The sequence below is a fragment of the Oxyura jamaicensis genome, chromosome 3, assembly GCF_011077185.1.
Source record: "Oxyura jamaicensis isolate SHBP4307 breed ruddy duck chromosome 3, BPBGC_Ojam_1.0, whole genome shotgun sequence".
In the NCBI taxonomy this organism is placed as follows: Eukaryota; Metazoa; Chordata; class Aves; order Anseriformes; family Anatidae; genus Oxyura; species Oxyura jamaicensis.
Window position 1 is genome coordinate 51,482,383 of NC_048895.1, and position 17,536 is coordinate 51,499,918.

At 41.4% G+C, this 17,536-nt stretch overlaps 1 protein-coding gene across 3 annotated transcripts in view; it reads left to right on the forward strand.

Annotated features, from left to right (window-relative positions):
• The window catches only part of PLEKHG1 (pleckstrin homology and RhoGEF domain containing G1), a 140,348-nt gene that overhangs the window by 78,777 nt on the left and 44,035 nt on the right, over nt 1–17,536 (forward strand). For all 3 annotated transcript variants that reach the window (XM_035321427.1, XM_035321428.1, XM_035321429.1), the window contains one exon: nt 5,030–5,568. In XM_035321427.1, coding sequence (XP_035177318.1) covers nt 5,030–5,568 — 539 coding nt within the window. The remainder of the gene's footprint in view (nt 1–5,029; nt 5,569–17,536) is intronic.

The following is a 17,536-nucleotide window of genomic DNA, read 5'->3' on the forward strand; positions in this document are numbered from 1 at the left end:
GTTGACCTTCACTTGTGTAGTATTCAACGCAGAGAGGATATGGGGAGTGTGTTTAAGATCGTGTTGGGATCATTGTAGTGAATGTATTTTAATCTTTCTCAGTCAGGCAGCTGTATAACATTTATGTTTCTAAATTGCACTGCTGCATTTGAACTTGATACTAAGTGTAGAAATTGCTGTAAACAGTCCTGCTTAATTGTGTCTACAATTAAGTGTCTACACTGTTTGTTTAGACAACTGTTTGTTTAGAATTGTGTAGACACAATTGTGTCTACAATGGTTTCTTTGAAATAAGCAGCTATTTCAAAGAAAATACAGGAAAGGATTCTTGTAGTCTCATCACTTTTATTTAGCTGAACTTCCAGAGGATGTGAAGCCTGTAATTTCTGGTAATGTTGACTTTGCAGATAACATCTTTGGTGCTCTTTTTCATGCCGGGAGAAAGGCAACAACAATACTAATTATGAATATAAATTGACTTGTGAGTTCTTAGTCATGCACTATATCTTAAGATGTCATATGCAGTAAACAACACGGAGGAATAAACACCTATATTTAGACAGGGCTTGGGGATCTTTGCATTTAAATACAAAATTGACTTAGAGTGCTTTATCTTGCATTGTATGCTAATGTCCTAGAGTAGCCAAGGCTGTAGACATAATAGAAAACCATTTGTCATTACTCTGACTGTCGTTACAGGCAGGAGGTGTATGTTATAAAAAAGCAAGCGATAGAAGTTTGCACGTTTCGCTGAGCATTTGTTTATGATCGCATGCAGAAAGCATTAGATACACTTAAAGATTTACTTTGCATGTGGCTTCAATGTCAAAACTACTACTGCAGTTGCCTGTTGGGGTGAAATGCTGTGTTTCTTGCCCCTGCACCACTGTAGGATAGGCACGAGTTGTGGTTCTTGCTTGGGAGCGCTCTGGGGTCGTGTCATGCCAGCATGCACTGTGTGTGTGTCTGTCTGTCTGTCAGCGGGATGCAGGGGACAGAGGGGAGCGGGGAGGTCTGCAGGGCTGGGGGAAGGCTAGCTGGATTCATGCAAAGGCACAAACAAGAAACGACCTTGTTCGGGGAGCGTGTTGCCTTGTGAGTCCGGACAAATGTGCAATTATCCTCCTTTCAGTGCTGAACTAACAAGTCATTACTGTTATTCGTTAATTAAAGCATGCAAATTTAAGATTTTTTTTTCTCCCCAGACTGAGTTAAATACCGTTATTCACAGCTCACAAAAGTTCTCAATATTAGTTTGGCTCATAATTGAAAAGGCCCGGTAGACAAAGGAACGCCAAACAAAAACGCGGTGACCCGGCCAGATGTGGGTCAGGGAGCACAAGCCCTGCTCAGAGCGTGTCCTTCGCAGGAGATGTGCCGATAGCTGGAGCTGCACAGCCTGTCTGCAGCCCAATGCAGCTGGCCGCTGGAGATGCTGTGAAATCGAGGGGAAGGGATGTGTGTGGATGGAGGGGGTCTGTAGAGCCCTATAAATCCTTCAGGGTATCTGAGAGCTGAATTTGCTTTTTATAATGACAAGTTTGTGTCAGAGAGAAATTTGTAAGAGGTTACGGTGTTTTCAAAGGCACAGGCAGTAGAGGGCAGCCGTCTCAGCTGTGACACGTAGAGACCAGTTCTGGGGGAGGCCGTTCCCCCTGCATTAATTTATCTGTGGGGTTTTCACCAGTCAGGATGTGCAGAATTCAGGCAGTTGGCAGAAGAGTGAAGTTATTTTGCATTAAAACTGGACCAGGGGCTCTGAAAAGCCAAATCCAAACCCTGACAAAGAAGGATGGGCATGGGACTGCAGCAACGAACGGGATTTGGTTTCTGCATTTTTTGACAGAGTTGTGACTGGAGAAATCATCTCAACTCTCGGAACCTGGTTTCAACAACAGGGGTAATTCCGCCTAGCCTCAGAGGCGTTTCTGAAGATAAACTTGTGAAACCTTGGAAGATGTTCAGATGCTGTGTTGTGGGGAAGGGCTGTGGCTTTGTAACAGGTACCTGTAGCTCAGATGGAAATTCAGGGCTAGGCTGAGCCAGAGCCCGTCCCTAAACTCTGACTGACACTAGCAGGGTGCGCAGTGTTCATTACAGGGCTTGAAAGCTGAGGAGAGGAGTCTGCTTCCTGGTTGAGTGTCACGCTGAAATGCGCAGCCAGGCTTGGCGTGCCTTTCTGCTGAGCTTTGTGACCCGAGGTGGGCTTCCAGCAGGGCCTGGCGCTCCTCGGAGCTGATGTGCTCTGCCTGGCAAAACGCTTCTTGTGGGGACAACGTGGCAAGATTTGAGCAAAGTGTGTTCGCAGAGAAGCCAAACACGCAATTTACAGCTGGAATAAGGATGAATTGAAGTAAAAAGTAACTTTGAGGCTGGTAGGCAGGATGAAGCTGAGGACGAAGCAGATGAAGATTCTCAAGTAGCAAATAGCTTGCTTGCCATAATTTGTATAGAAATGTGCAGGAATAGTGATTTGTCTGAAAATGGAGGAACTTGAGTCAGATGTGTTGTAAGTAATTAATTAGCTGTGCCTAGCAGGGTCCTGGGACTCGCTAGGGTCAGGGAGAATGCAGGTGTTTGAGCAAGCACAGTTTAACTGCTACAACTAATTTTTTATTTTTATTTTTTAATAAGCAATGGCATTGTCATTAAACAAGGAAATAAATAGTTTTTCTTGTTGCTGCTTTGTTTAAGGTGTGTTCAAATCTCCAAATCTCCCCATGTTTTTGTCTATGTTTTGCGGAAAAACTACTTTTATTCTGATTTCAGTTTCATTGACCTGAACTGTGTTTTGTTTGATTTTTGTATTAATGAGCCTCACAGTGTTTGTGAAGCAAATATTATATATTAATGCCTTCAGGTTATCTGGGAGGCAGACAACATATCAGTGAAACAGGAAGAAAAGAGCATGGAGCAATGGAATGTAACAGGAACCCTTTATTTTCCCCCTAAATGTGGCTAATCAGGTGTTTCTTTGTTGTGTAATTTTAGTTAAAATATCTTGGAGTAAGTTAGCGGAAGGGCATCCCTGTTATCTTGTTTATCCTGTGCATTTTTCAAGGGGGTTTACATCTGCACAGTAACATTATGCTTTCTAACTGAACTTGAAAAATGATCCAAAACTGATAACAAAAATACATTCTTATCAAAAATGCATACTTTCTTATCACGAGCAATAGGAAAGCAAACATCTTTGTCCATACATTTTTTGAAACAAGAGAACTTCACTGCATTCTTCAGTTTAAAACACTTTCCAGATTTTTGCTTTATATTTTATTTTGGAGTTTATACTTGATTTGCTTATTGCAAGAAAAGTAAATATGATCCTGTGTTGCAAAAAATGGAAGAACATGGCTTAAAGAAGTGCTGTAGTTTTTCAAGCTTTAAGATAAAACCAGGGGGACAGAGGTGCCAGATCAGATTTTAGTCTAAGGAACAATTTCTGACCCGTACAATGAGCGAATTACTCTCTGTTAATTACATGTATTACCTTAAGGGCACTACCTTTCTGTAACAAAAAGCTAATATCATAATCACTGAAATGGTAGTATTAATTACTCATGCACAAATCAAATTGTATGCATTCAAGATAGGCCAAATAAAGCAAACATTCTTCTCTGGGATTTTTTTTTTTGGCCTGTTTGCTTCTGATTTCTTCTACTTTTTTTTTTTTTTTTTTTTAAATAAAAAGTAGTGTTTTTTTGTTGTTTGTTTGTTTTTTCTGGTCTTAAAAACAAACAAATCCCTGGCCCCAATTAGTGTGGGGGAGGTTTTTCCTTGTAATTTCATAACCATTTTGCTTTAGTTTAAGAAGGGCCACCTTAAAGGTTAGGTGAGCTTAATTTGCCATTTTAAAGGTTTTATGTTTTTTTTTTTTTTTTTTTTTTTTTTTTTTTTTTACTTAAAAAATACTCTGGAGTTCTAGTCACCAGTATGATTTATGAAAAATTAGGTTGTTACTGGTGTAAAATAAGGACTGAGCTACTGAGCTACCCACTGTGTAGATAGCTTCAGTATTGCTTCTCTTTCTAAATTGTCACAAGTTCGTTTTTCACAAGACTGACGTACTGAGTTTCTCTGAGTCTGAGGCACATTTTTTGGGTGGACACTTCTTAACTGAAACAAAACTTGAAGTATTCAATGTATCTGCAGCTGCTTTTACAGGTACTCGTTGCTGCACGGCACACAACTTGTAGAGAGAGAAATCTGCACTACATCATGGACCATGTCCTTCAGGGCATACGGTCAATAAAAAGAAAGTAGATTTGATGTGCCAACAGGAAGACAGACATCTTACTTTGTTATTGCTCTGATATGAAAAACAGCTTTGGGTCAGTTCAACAAGGGGTAATATTCTGGCTTGAGCTGTACAGATTCAGAAAAACTTATTTTCCCAGTAGAAGACAGAATTATTTGGCAGCACTGTTTCCCGTGGGAGTTCTTTTTTTCAGAAGCTATGTTATTTTCAATGGGAAATCATTCTGGTTTTAGTGTTTTTGTACAAGCTGCAGAGTTGGTAATTGATAACTAACTGCTTTCAGTTTCTGCTTGCCTGTGTTGGCCTTGCAGCGTTCAAAATGGAAGATACTGTTTGGTATCACTGACACAATCCTTGAGTTTTCCAAAGCCTCCATGCCATGGTCAACTCACAGCTTGGGGGTAGCAAGGTCTCTTCCCAATGGAGTTTTTTTTAACCTTAGGGAAAGTCTTTGAGTCTTATTTCTCTCCTTTGCTGAGCCTGGACAGTGTACTTGCTATCACCAAGTCCAGCACCATAGGATGTGGGGCCAAGAAAGGATGTGCCAGAAGCACATACACGAACTGGAATCATGCAATGCCTATTTAGCAGTCTCCCATGGGGATCCCCACCACCTAAAAATGTGAGCCCTAAATTATGTTGTTCTGGTTGTCTTTTGGGAGAAATAGATTTGCCTTAATTTTGTATGTGGAGCTGTAATAATGTCTATTGCCAACTGTTAAGTTACATGGAGCAACAACAGTAAGACCTCTCTTTCTGTTTATTTTTTAGATGACTTCCACTTACCTCTTGATGTTTTACCAGCTGTGACGGAGGCCCTTGACTCCAAGACAAAAGGGGAAGATTTGCACCAGGAGAACAGATCTTTCCGCTGCTGTGAAAAAAAAACCATGGACCTTTCAGACAGTGACCGTCCTGTCAGCTTTAGCTCCACTTCCTCCTCTGCTTCCTCCAGGGACAGCCACTGTTCCTTTGGAAGCAGGATGACCTTAGTTTCCAACAGCCACCTGGGCCTGTTTAACCAGGATAAAGAAACGGGTGCCATCAAGCTAGAACTAGTCCCAGCCAGAAGATTTTCCAGCAACAAGCCATGCAAAAACATCCCTGCGGAGCCAGAGGATCCTGAGGAGAGCCTGGAAAAAAAGCTCAGCATGCCAAGGAAAGCAGAACCAAAGGGAATGAGCAAAAACTGTGCAATGTCCTTGGTGACAGAGCCCACTAGTCCGAAGCTCCTCTACGTAGACAGAGTTGTCCAAGAGATTCTCGAGACAGAGAGGATGTACGTGCAGGACCTGAAAAGCATTGTGGAGGTAGGAGTCTTGATTAGGTTTGTGCTAACCGTCCCATAGTGTTGTATTAAATATCATTTCATTCTGCAGCAGGACAGATGGGCCTGACAATGGAACTGGCATTTGCTGGTGACCCAAACAAGGGTCTTTATAAATTTTTGTGCACAGCATCATTGTTCTTGTTTATTTCTGGGTTTTATTGATTAAATAAATCTAGTCTGTTACTACTTGTTCATGAAGAAATAACAGAAAAAATATCCTACAGTTGGTAGTAGTAGTGAATAAAGAGTGGTGAATTCTTTGCAGTAACATTTATTTACCAAAAAAAAAAAAAAACGGGGGGAAAAAAAAAGCTCATTTTTCCTGGAATATATAGCAAGAAGCAAACAGCAGAGAACCTGTTTGCCCCTTTAAAGGTTTTATCTGAAGGGTCTCCCTTTTAGATTCTTTCACCCTACCCCCACTCCTCAAATACTAGTTCTGCAAGTTCTTTCCTGCCTTGTCAGTCTACCTTTTGTGCAGCTCACAGCTGCAGTCTGTTCGCTCCAAGTCCCTGGCCTATATTATTGAATATGGCATGTGCATATGCTGGATAACCCTATTGTTTGTCTGTTGCATGAAGGAATTATGTTTTCTTTAGTATCAATTATGAATGGGTAGTGACTGTAGCATGTATTAGGAGCGGTGATGCTTTTGTCCAGTCCCCAGTCCAACAATATCTTTCATTTTCCCTTTCTAGTACGGGCTAAAATACAGCTGATTGTTACGGTCACTCCATGTGTTTACAACTGTGCCCATCAGTCATGTTCTTTTGTGTTATTGAAGATGACAATGAAGTCTCTCGGCTATTGTTTGTAGTCCATGTACTTAACCCATGGCTGTGTGTTATGACCACCCACAGAGAAGAATTTCTTGGGAGGTGTATGTTTGGTGCACAATTTGTAGAATATATAGCTTTAAATAGCTGTATGAGCTAGTTTGCAAAAGAAAATACCAGTCAGCTGAAGATGACATCCCCCACAAACCCGGACCCTTGCCCAGCAAATCACACAAAATCTAAATAAAGAGGAAAAGAAAGGTTAAAGCTTTGGTAACAAATGTGTGCTGTAATTGCCAGCCCCTCCCCAGGTTCTCACAAATAAATCTTTTTCTGCAAGGTTTTGTTGGGTTCTGTAGCTGTTGCTGTTTCTCTACGTTGAAGTTTCGTTTTGGTAGTGTTAAAAGTTGTCATATGCTACAGAAGTAAGTCAGTATCTATGTGTAGTCACTGTTCACAAGGCATGACCTCAGTATTTTTGGAAACTTTACCCGTTGTTTCTCTTCCTATGCAGTAAACTATACAACTTGAGAAACTGGAAACTATCATTAAAATCTTGAAACAAATTTAACATTTAGAAGTAGGAAGGAAAAAAAAAATGCTTACTAGAAACACTTGAAGCATCACTACAGCAGTTGTAGATTAAATGAAGTTGTGAAAGAATGTGAGGAATTTACCTGTGAAATGACAAGGGGCATTTTCTACAGCATCTAATAAAAAATCTTGACAGCTTTGTGTGGCACTGGCAGCCTATTTGAGAGGTGGAGGGGTTGGCAGCAGGGCTTTATTTCAGTCTGTGTTCAGATTCCCCGGGCTTCGAAGGAGCTCCTTCCTAAGTGGTGAGGGCAGTGGGGAGCCAGCTACCTCAGCCCGTGAGTGTTCTCCACTTGGTTTCAGGGGAGGGAGGTGTGACTGGAAGCATGTCACGGAGCAGCCTCTTTGTATATGTTTCTCAAGATTCCTTTCTCCACATGTTAACTTAGCAATGCTGCAGTGTTTCACCTATCCAAGGGTGGTGGTTGTAAGAAGGGTGGTAAGCCTCCGCAGACATCTGTAGGAGTACAGCCTTTGAGGGTTTGATTATGTAGGCGTCTGTGACTTCAGGCCATTTAGTTTGGCAGCCAGATGACTGGTGCAGAGCCAAACTAAGATGAAGGGAAGCAGCTCAATCTGTCTTATTTTCCAAATAAACTTGGGTCAAGTTTTGGCAGCTAGTTAGGAAATGGGATAAGAATAGGAAAAGGAGAGCTGGAGGAAGGTCGAAGGACAAGTGCTGCCCGTGACATGTATGGAAACATGAAGGTGGGAGCTGCTGGAGGAAGGCACAAGCAAATGAACCAGTGCTAAGTGGAGGAAATTAGAGGAAAAACAATACAAGGAAATAAGGGAAAACCTAGGAAGTGGAAAGTTAGGGGGGAGTAGGAATTAGGTGGAACTGGAGCACTCTAGTGAGTTAGTGAGTTTTGCAGCAGACTGCAATACAACAGCTTATGTACACAGACTAAAAATAATAATAATGAGGTTCTTCTCCCCTCCCCCCCCCCTTTTTTTTTGTTGTTGGAGAAGAAGCAAAGCAATCCAAGTGCAAACAGCTAGCAACTGAAATAATGTTAGACTGAGGATGGTGTGAGGACAACAAGGGAGAAATGAATAGCTACCATTTTAATTGCCCTCTGACCCCAGCTGAGAGCTGTTGCTACAGGCTTTTTGTCCCCCCAGCAACGGGGATTTGCTGACATTACCTTCTCTGTGGGCAATGGAAATATACTTCAAAGGAGCATGTTCTCACTGTTATTTCCAGCACTTTGAAATGTGTTCTAGCTCTACAACTGAGATGGTTGTAAAACTCAAGTCTGTGAATCCACTCTCTACATTTCTGGTGCAGAACAAGGCATGTTTGCATGTGATGCGCCATCAAGCATTTTTAGTTTTATTTTTTTTTAATACATCCATGCACCTAAACAGTTGTGATGTTGTGATAAGAGATATGAAGAGGTAGATGAGTTCAGCCCCATCTAGCAAGTCACATTAACTTGTGAAAGGAGCAACTGAAACCTACACAGAATCACAGATTAGTTGAGTTTGGGACAGACCTCTGGAGGTCATCTGGTCCAGACTTCCTGCTCAGGCAGGGCTACATAGAGCCACTTGACCAGAACAATGTCCAGGCAGTTTCTGAAGATCTCCAAGGAGGGAGACCCCACAACCTCTCTGGGCAACCCGTGCCAGTGCTCGGTCACCTGCATAGTGACCAGAAGTGCTTCCTCATCTTCAGAGGGAGCCTCCTGTGTCTCAGATTATGTCCATTGCCTCTTGTTCTGCCACTGAAAAGAACTTGTCTCTGTCCCCTTTGCACCCTCCCTTGAGGTATTTGTATGCATTGATGAGATCCCTCGTGAGCCTTCTCCAGGCTGAACAGTCTCAGCCTTTCCTCATATGAGAGGTGCTGAACTCAGTATTGCACTCTGGGGTACACTGCTAGGCACTGGCCTCCAGCTAGACTTTGTGCTTTTAATCACCTTCTGGGCCTATCCATTCAGGCACTTTTCAATCCACCTCACTGTCTACTCATATATCAACTGCTTGTCTGTGAGCATCTCATGGGAGATGGTGTTGAAAACCCTCCCAGAATCTAGGCTGACAATAACCACTGCTCTCCCCTTGTCTACCAAGCCAGTCCTTTCATCACAGGAGGTTATCTGGGTAGTCAAACGCGACAGCCCCTTGGTGAATCCATGCTGACTGCTCCTGATTGCCTTTGTGTCCTTCATGTGCCTGGAAATGGTTTCCAGGATTAGTCATACACACATGTATAACACATACACAAATAACCCATTAACATGAATGGTGTGAAAGTGCATGTAGGATCCTGGTACTATTCATCTTATTCAAGTTCATTATTAAGAGTTAGCCTGCAATAGTACTTTAGGGAGTATCTTTTCAACCTTTGTAATCCTTAGAACATGCAGCATTAGCATGCTCCCCATAAAAGACTGTGGAGTGAATGGTGAAAAACAGAATTTCACCTCTTTGGATGTTTTCATTGACCCAATGTTGTTAAAATAAATTAAAAAGGCATAGACTTTGGCTATCTTCTGAGTATCTAGGTAGTCTTTTTTCTAAACAGTGCCAAATTGTCAGATACAGCTATAAATCAACTTCAAAGGACATGGCTAATGTGATACTTACTTGATACTGGAGATCTGCTGAGGTTCTTCAGCTTTTAAATTGAAGTATTTTGTTGGTTTAGGATGAGTGAGAGGAGGCTGTACGGGCACTATTTGTCTCCCTGTGCCTCAGGACATGCTTAAAAACAACTGCTTTTCTAAGCAGTACAACCATTTTGTATGTGACCTGGAAGAGTGGTTGAATTATTATTGTTTTGAGGAATGCTGCTGTGATTCTTGCACAGGCAAGCACTGTAACAAGGATAGACTGAACATTGTTTGGTGTGTTCTATCAGATGATCTGTTAAGGGTATTTAAATTTTGAATTAGTACAGCTTGAAGCGTGTTTCAGGCAAGTTTACGATGAGAAATCGGATACCTTGGCTTCCTGCTTGTGTCATGCTGACAGGTGTACTGGCCAGGGCAAAACCTGCAGACTTTCTCCTCTTCAGGACCCAGCCTGACTACTTCAAATAGCACTCTAGTTAGAATACTCATAAACTTCAATTAGAGTCACTTACTCAAGCAGCATCTTTTTTCCTGTGTAAAATGCTTCCCCTGAGTTTATAATAAAATTTGGTACTTTGCATCTGTGTTTCACAGAAGTTAGAAGCCCATACTCTTGTACATGGCGTAAGATAGCTGTAGGAAATGGCTATATCTGGCATGTTACAGTAAATATACTCTCACGGTGAATCTCAGACATTTGATATAAGAACTCATCAGTAAAATAATGCAATTAAAAAGTTGTCATCTATACAGACCAGTAACCAGAGTGGAGAGAAGTATAATTTGCTAGTGCATTGCACAAATACCTGATGCAAATGGAGGCTGAGCTTCAGGAATCTTGAACTGTATCTGAAGTCAGGGACACTTCATTTGTATGAACGAGTTTCTCTACCCTTTCACTCCAGACATGACATTTGTTAAACCATCCCTTCTAGACTAGTTGAAGTCTCTCTTCTGTATCCTCTCCATACCTTTTGTCCCATCTCTCTCTTTTTTTTTTAATACTTAAGACTCCTTATTTAAGCCTTTGTACCCAGAAAGTCCTGTTCTCTGCAGTCTACCGCCCGTAGTCTTCACAACCATCTATCAACATTTTTTTCTCTGTAATCCCATCCCACAGCCCTCTCAAATAGCTTGTCACAGCTTGTCACAGTCTTTTTTCCAGGCCCATCATCTACACCTCAGCTTCTCACTAGGTTTTTCTTTTCTCCTGACATCACTTCCATCATTCCAACTTTTTCTGCCCTCTAAGTTCTGCTGACATTCAGTCCCGTTTTCTCCTTCCCACCCTTTTGTAGGACTCCACTGTGTCTCCTCTGGCCTGGAACTGCACAGCATGCTGTTCCATGTTGCAGAACATTTGCAGAGGTTCAGTGAGACACAGGAACGATCATTTTCATGTTCTTTCTTCAGAGGAGCAGATCTGAACCAGATGTGGCTTTTAGCATCCAAGAATGGCAGTTGCTGATGAAGAGCTAGTGAGACCTGAGCTGAAACACTCAAAGGATCTTTGCTAAAAGTTCCTATTGGGAAAACATGAATTTGAGGGGTTTCACTCCCCGCCCCTTCATCTATGTTCAACAGCAGGGAGGTTTGCACAATGGCAGCAAAAGGCTTACTCTGAAACAGTCTCTCCATTATGCTCCCATCTGCTACTGCCCCTCCTTGAAATGCCAGGGGATGCTGCATGTCTCTGCTAGTCAGCCTGGGGGTGCTCATCTTCTCAGAGGGGAAAGGTCAACAAAATTTTTCAACATGAGCAGAAAAGTGTGTTTTCAGTTCTTTCTGAAAAAGGCCTGGGGGTATGCTCTTCCTGAAATTGCCTAAAACAACTCAGCAAGGAGGCAAGCTTCTGGCATAGAAAGCTTTATCCAAGGTGAGCAAATTTGACAAAGTTATATCCTCCTAGCTGGATGGGAAGAAGCTTTGTAAAGGGAAATATTGGAAGTCTGATGGTGTTGTGGCACCAGTGGAGGCTCCAAGGGATGCTCTTCTGGGAGGAAGTCAGTATTGGAGTTTTATTGTTCCAAGTTTCCTGCCTCCTTGTTCTGCATTTAGAGGACGTCTCTTTCTGCATTTCAGGCAACTAGTTAAAAACAGAACTCTGAAGACTGCGGTGTGCTCATTGTCACTTCTTGTGGTGTGTCAATAAAAGTATAGCTGCTGGTTGTGCACCGGGTTGTTGGATAGCATAGCTCTAAGAAACTTAATTCCTCTTAATCAGGTGGGAATCATGATATAGCTAATGCAGCTGCAAAAGTTTGTTCCCACATTATCCTCAATCTCCTCTCTTTTCCTAAGACCGCTAACTTACATGCCTGAGGACAGTGCCTATAGATTACTGACATAAATTGTATGTGTTATGGGAGGAGTACCTTTGTTTTGCAGCATTCTGGCATTCACAAAAAAAAAAAAAAGAAAAAAAAAAAGAAAAAAAAAGGGTTCTTATTAGCACTGCCCTTTTAAAGCATTTTTATTTTGTAGATGAGAAGTTTCAGAGTGCTTCAATGGAAAGTTTACTGAAGACTACTGAGAAGGTTAACTGTGGTGTGAGAGGATGTACTTGTCCCTCTTGTATTAGCAACCCGAATTTTGTGGCACTGCTGTAATCAGCTGGCAGTAATGATGACATTCTGAATTTTTCATCATTTTTATTTCACCCTTTTTAGGGAGCAGTGATGTGTGGTTTTTCTGCCCCCCTCCCCCCCAGTTCATTAAGGCCAGAAGTTAGCATATGACATCAGTGGCTCTGAAGCAGGGGAGCGATACTTTAGCTGCATGCATAAGCATGGCTGTTCTGCAAGTCTGGTCCATCTCACAAAGATTGCTGGCATGCTTCATTTATTTGTCTTAAGTCTCCAGCACAAAAGTGAGAGCGCACGTGTTGGGTGCATGATTTTTAACCAGTTTACCCTAATTTCCTCACTATAATGAAATTATGATTTTGAAACAGGCTGTCCTTCTTGGTGTGACCAGCTGCAGAGCCTATCCCATACAGAATGCAAAGATATTTCGGTTTAGATTTAAATGTTTGGAGTGAGATTCTTCTTTCTTTGAAATTTGTCTTGCTATGACTCTAAAAAGGAGTTAAATGCAGATTGGTTTACCTTTAGCACTTATGCTGTTCTTTCTGACTCGGAGTTGGTCCTCAATACTTTGAGAAAATCTGGATGAGCAATTTAAATAACCTGCAAAGCAAATATTATGATAGTGACAATGATAACTTTAACTGTGGTTAGTGTTCCTTAGCGCTGATGAATTTTCCCACTGCTTGTTTCTCATCCATGAAGGAAAGGCTGTGTCAAATTCAGATTGACCTCAGGGGACACATGGCTAAAAAGCAAGGAAAGTATTTTCCTTTGTAAAGTATTGAGATATGATAGCCGAAATTAAATTGTGCTTGACTATCTGAGTACATATCTAAAAGACCTTCTTTGCGTCAGCCTAGTTTATCCAGAGTTACATCGGTATAAATTGAAGCAGAAAATGTTCCACTTAAAAATCAGTCATATATTTGAAGGCAGCTCTCTTGGAGAACTCCAGTGTGTTGTCATGTTTCTGGATTTGTTGTTTGCAAATCAAGACTGTTTTCTCCTCTGGAGATTGTTGAAAGGTGAGGTGTCTAGTAGCAACACGAGGTATGTTACTGAACAGGTGTAAAAAGCTGTTCTGGCTACCTTTGAGAATTTTATAGTTAATAAGACAAGACTACTTTTTTCTGAGGCAGTAGGGCTGTCCAGTTTTCCAAGTGGACATCTTGCTTCCTGGATGTGAGCCATATTAAACACCCTAAAACAACCAAAAATATTGAAAGTATACACTAAGTATTGTTCATGTTTATGTCCTAAATAATCTTAGGTGAGGTTGTTTCTGAAACTCCAAGATCTTGAACAAAATTATTTTGCCAGCTATGTATGTGGGATCGTATGCACCCTGAAAAGAAACTATACCAAAACCAAACGCAAACAAAATCCAGAACTCGTTTTTCTGGGCATGTGAAAAGCATTCTGGGCTTTGGAAAAAGATTGTTTATAGTCATACAATAGGAATATAGTGTTGTGAACAACCTGAAGTAACCTAACTGCTTATGTGGTGAAAGGGAAGAGCTTGTATTATGACATGAACAGGGAGCTGTTTGTGTACCAACCTCATACAAAATATGTAATGTCATGATTAAATACACAGAGGTGTGTTTTTTCTTAGCTGCATTATCACTGCACAGTCTTACTTCTGCTAGTATTATTCATTAATATCCTTTATCCAGCACATATATATATAATACTTTATTCTGAGTATTTGAAAGATGCTGGATAAAATGTCAGCATTGCCTAGTGTTTTCTTCACCTGAACTTTACCTCTCGCATTTATCTTAGGCCAAGGCTGTAGAAACTTTTTGAGTCAGAGACCTATTGCAGAGCTTTGGTGTATGGATGGGACTGCGTGCATCATGGCAGTACAAATATGTAGCCGTAGCTTTGTGTTGTAGGTCAGCTCTGCTTGGACAGCACGAAAAAGTGAGTGAGGCTGCGGTTATAAATGAGGTGTCAGTAAATGCAATGTTAGTTTTTTCTAGGCTCTGGGTGGAAGATGAGCATCAGCGATAGCTGCTGCTGTGCCAGCAAGCTAAAGAATGGCTGAAAAGCCCAACTGCAGCTGCTGGTGGACTCCTCTTTCAGCAGTGGGTACATCACTGGGCTCTGCTGTCTGCAGCCTCCTGTATGCTTTCTAAATGCTTATGGAGATTATTAAGGGATTACAAAGATGATTAAGGGACTGGGGCATCTGTCCTGTGAGGAAAGACTAAGCGAGCTGGGCCTGTTTAGCCTAGAGAAGAGAAGATTGAGAGGGGATCTCATCAATCTCTACAAATACCTGAGGGGGGCCACGTAAAGACGATGGGGCCAAACTCTTCTTAGTGGTGGCCAGTGACAGGGCAAGGGGTAATGAGTATAAATCAAACCACAGGAGGTTTCACTGCTGTATGAGGAAGAATTTCTTTACAGTCTGGGAGACAGAGCACTGGAACAGGCTGCCCAGAGAGGTGGTGGAGTCAACTTCTCTGAGGATACTCAAAACCTGCCTGGATGCCATCCTGCGTAATATGCTCTGGGTGACCCTGCTTGAGCAGGGGGGTTGGACTAGGTGATCTCTGGAGGTCTCTTCCAACCTCAACCATTCTGTGATTCTGTAAATGCAAATGAATAAAATAAAAGGGTAAAAGTTAATCTTCTGTTTCAGAAAGCTCTGTTCTTTTCCTTTTGGAAGGGGGAGGTAAGGAGAGGTTAAATAGGGAATGAACAGCTTAGGAACATGTGTGGTCTGCAAGGGATCCTGAGCATGAACCTTTATTCCTCTCACTACACTGAGGATGGATCGTGAGGTTATATTACTCTTCAGTGGGATGTGTAGAGCACTGTTGTCATTTAGAAAGTTACAAAGGACGGCCCTGTTAACCTCTGCCTTGTGGCTGCCATTTTTTCACTGGCCATGGACTGGGAGCTTTGAAGAGCGGCACAGTGGCTCTGGGCAAGCAGACCTGGCAAGGGTGGGCAGCACAATCAGGAGGAGTGGGTCTGAGAGCTGAGAGGCAGGGGAGAGGAGGTGCAGGCTTATACTGCAAAGTTCTCAGTAAATGTTTAAGTGCTTAATAAGATGATGTATTTTTACCCAATGAACGGAATTTTTGTAAAGAAATTCTGAAATTTGGAAATGATATCTTAAATTGAAACAAACTACTGCAACTGCCGCCAGCCCATAGTTTCTGGAATTTTAATAACTTATTATGACCATTTCCCTTCTGGTCCATGAAAATATTTGGCCGATTTTAATTTGTTTTATCATCGTTATTAAACATTACTTATTGGTGAACTGTGTTCTTCTAGTAACCTGTGCCCTTTAAACCTGAAGGCTTAACAGGCCACATAGCACTCTGTCTTTTTTCCTTCTCACCACTCCCATGGATTAAGGTGTGGTGCTAGCTGCAATTTTTTGTGGTTTCATGAGAAGACCATTTTGCAAATAAGATACTTTCTTAAATTTTCAGTTGGAAACCACCCACTGCTATAACCTCCCGCTTCATTGCTGTTCATATATTACTGATAAAATCCATCAATAAATCTCTGGGAATCGTGTGGTTACTAAGGTTAAGATAAACACATGTTTAGGATGCGTGCACATTTTCTCCATTATGCTGGGTTTGCATTTTCATTCTTTGGAAAAGGGACTGTTGTAGTTTCCCTTCTTGTGTTTTAAAATAAGCATTTCTCTTTTGGAATGCCTCATTTAACTTGCAGGGATATCAAGATCACCTTAAAAAATGGCAACATTCATTTGCCATACAAACTGGGGAGAGTTTGTGTAAGGGGCAATTGTCAGCAGGGTAAGATTCAGCTTCCTTTCTTAGCTGAGTCCCACATTCAAGGACTAAATATACCTTACAAAAATTTCTGCGCTTTGCTTGACTCTGGTTTAATAAGGTTATAGTCAGACAGAGTAAGCACTGTTGTGAGGATTAACATAAATATCCTGAAGAACTTTGAGATTCTTTTTTTTTTAGAATTCATAATCATTGCACATTTCTAGCTGATACTTTTTTTTAAAAAGCCCTAGCTTTTCAAATGATGATTTATTCTGATGATGTCAAGCCTTAGTTGTAGCCTTTGATACAGAAGTCTGTAGAGTACTTACTTCATCTGCCTAGTGACTACAAATTATTTGACATCCTAATTGCTGGTTAATGTTTTCATTTGGCTGTCCTTATTATTGTAGCTTATTTCTTCTGTGTTTCCTCATGTCTTTAGGAAGCCAGTTGGATGGGGGCCTCACATAGCTCTTCAATGACATGTCAGTAAACTACTGATAGTATTTGTTATCATCCCATGATCTCCATCTGCTCTCTGAATTTACGTCTTATCATACGTCTGAGTAGCAATTCTTAGTGCCAGCTTCTGGGCAAAATTCCTGTAGCTGTGATTTATCAGTCGGTGCTTGCTGATATCCGAAGATAAACATGGAACGTGGTTTTAATCAGTGTGTTACGACTTCAATAAGTTAGCATGCTGAAGTGTGTAAATGGCATTACATGTGAGTTGCTCTTCCCAGTGACTTACCCATATCATCTTCAGAGATGATGGACAATTTAGGGGACTTGTCTGTGCATGATCCGTGAATCCCAGTTTCACATTATGAGTGCTTTTAGTGCAACTCTATCAAATTACACCTTGATTTAATTGACAGCCTGCCTTCCAGGGTGTCTTTTTAGGATGGGAGATTTTGGCATGAAATACCTGCAGGTGAATGGGGGAATATTATTAACCTTCGGCTGTATTTCATTCAAGCAAAAATTCTCCTCTGCTAAGAAGGCCAAATCAATGAAAGCAGTCCATCCTTGAGGTCCTGCAACCAGGTCTCCTGATTGTTGCACAGTTGACATTGACATGCCCTAAAAAATTTCAGACTTTTTTTTTTTTTTTTAATGCTGTACACAGGCACAACTGCTCAAAGGCAGTCTAAACCAAAGAGCGAGCATGTTTTAGAGGTGCAAGGCATAGTGTTAGGACTCAAGAATTCGTCACAGCTAATTTTGGCTGACACGTGCTCTCACTGTGGCTTTCCATGCATGCAGAAGAAGCCAAGGCAACCTACCAGAGGTCACTACTTCCACTCCTTAGTATCTGCAAATGAGGCAGAGTTGTAACATCTATAAGATGAGAGAGGGAGGCATGTTGGTTGTAGAAAATCTGTTGCTTTGAATAGTGATGTGAAAAAAATACCCTTCTTTTGTTCTGTAGATGAAAGTTAAGTCAATGCAATGCTCTGTAAACATCGTATCTTGTAGACCCCTAACTGTGGAAAATGCAAGAAGTCTGTCATGGTCACCTTACTCTGCAGTGTTGAACAGTGGAAAGAAAACTGAAATGCGCTTCTCTATTTTTAGTCTTTCTTCATATCATGTTCTCACGAGTGCTCTCACCATCAATCTTTGCCCTGCTGCATG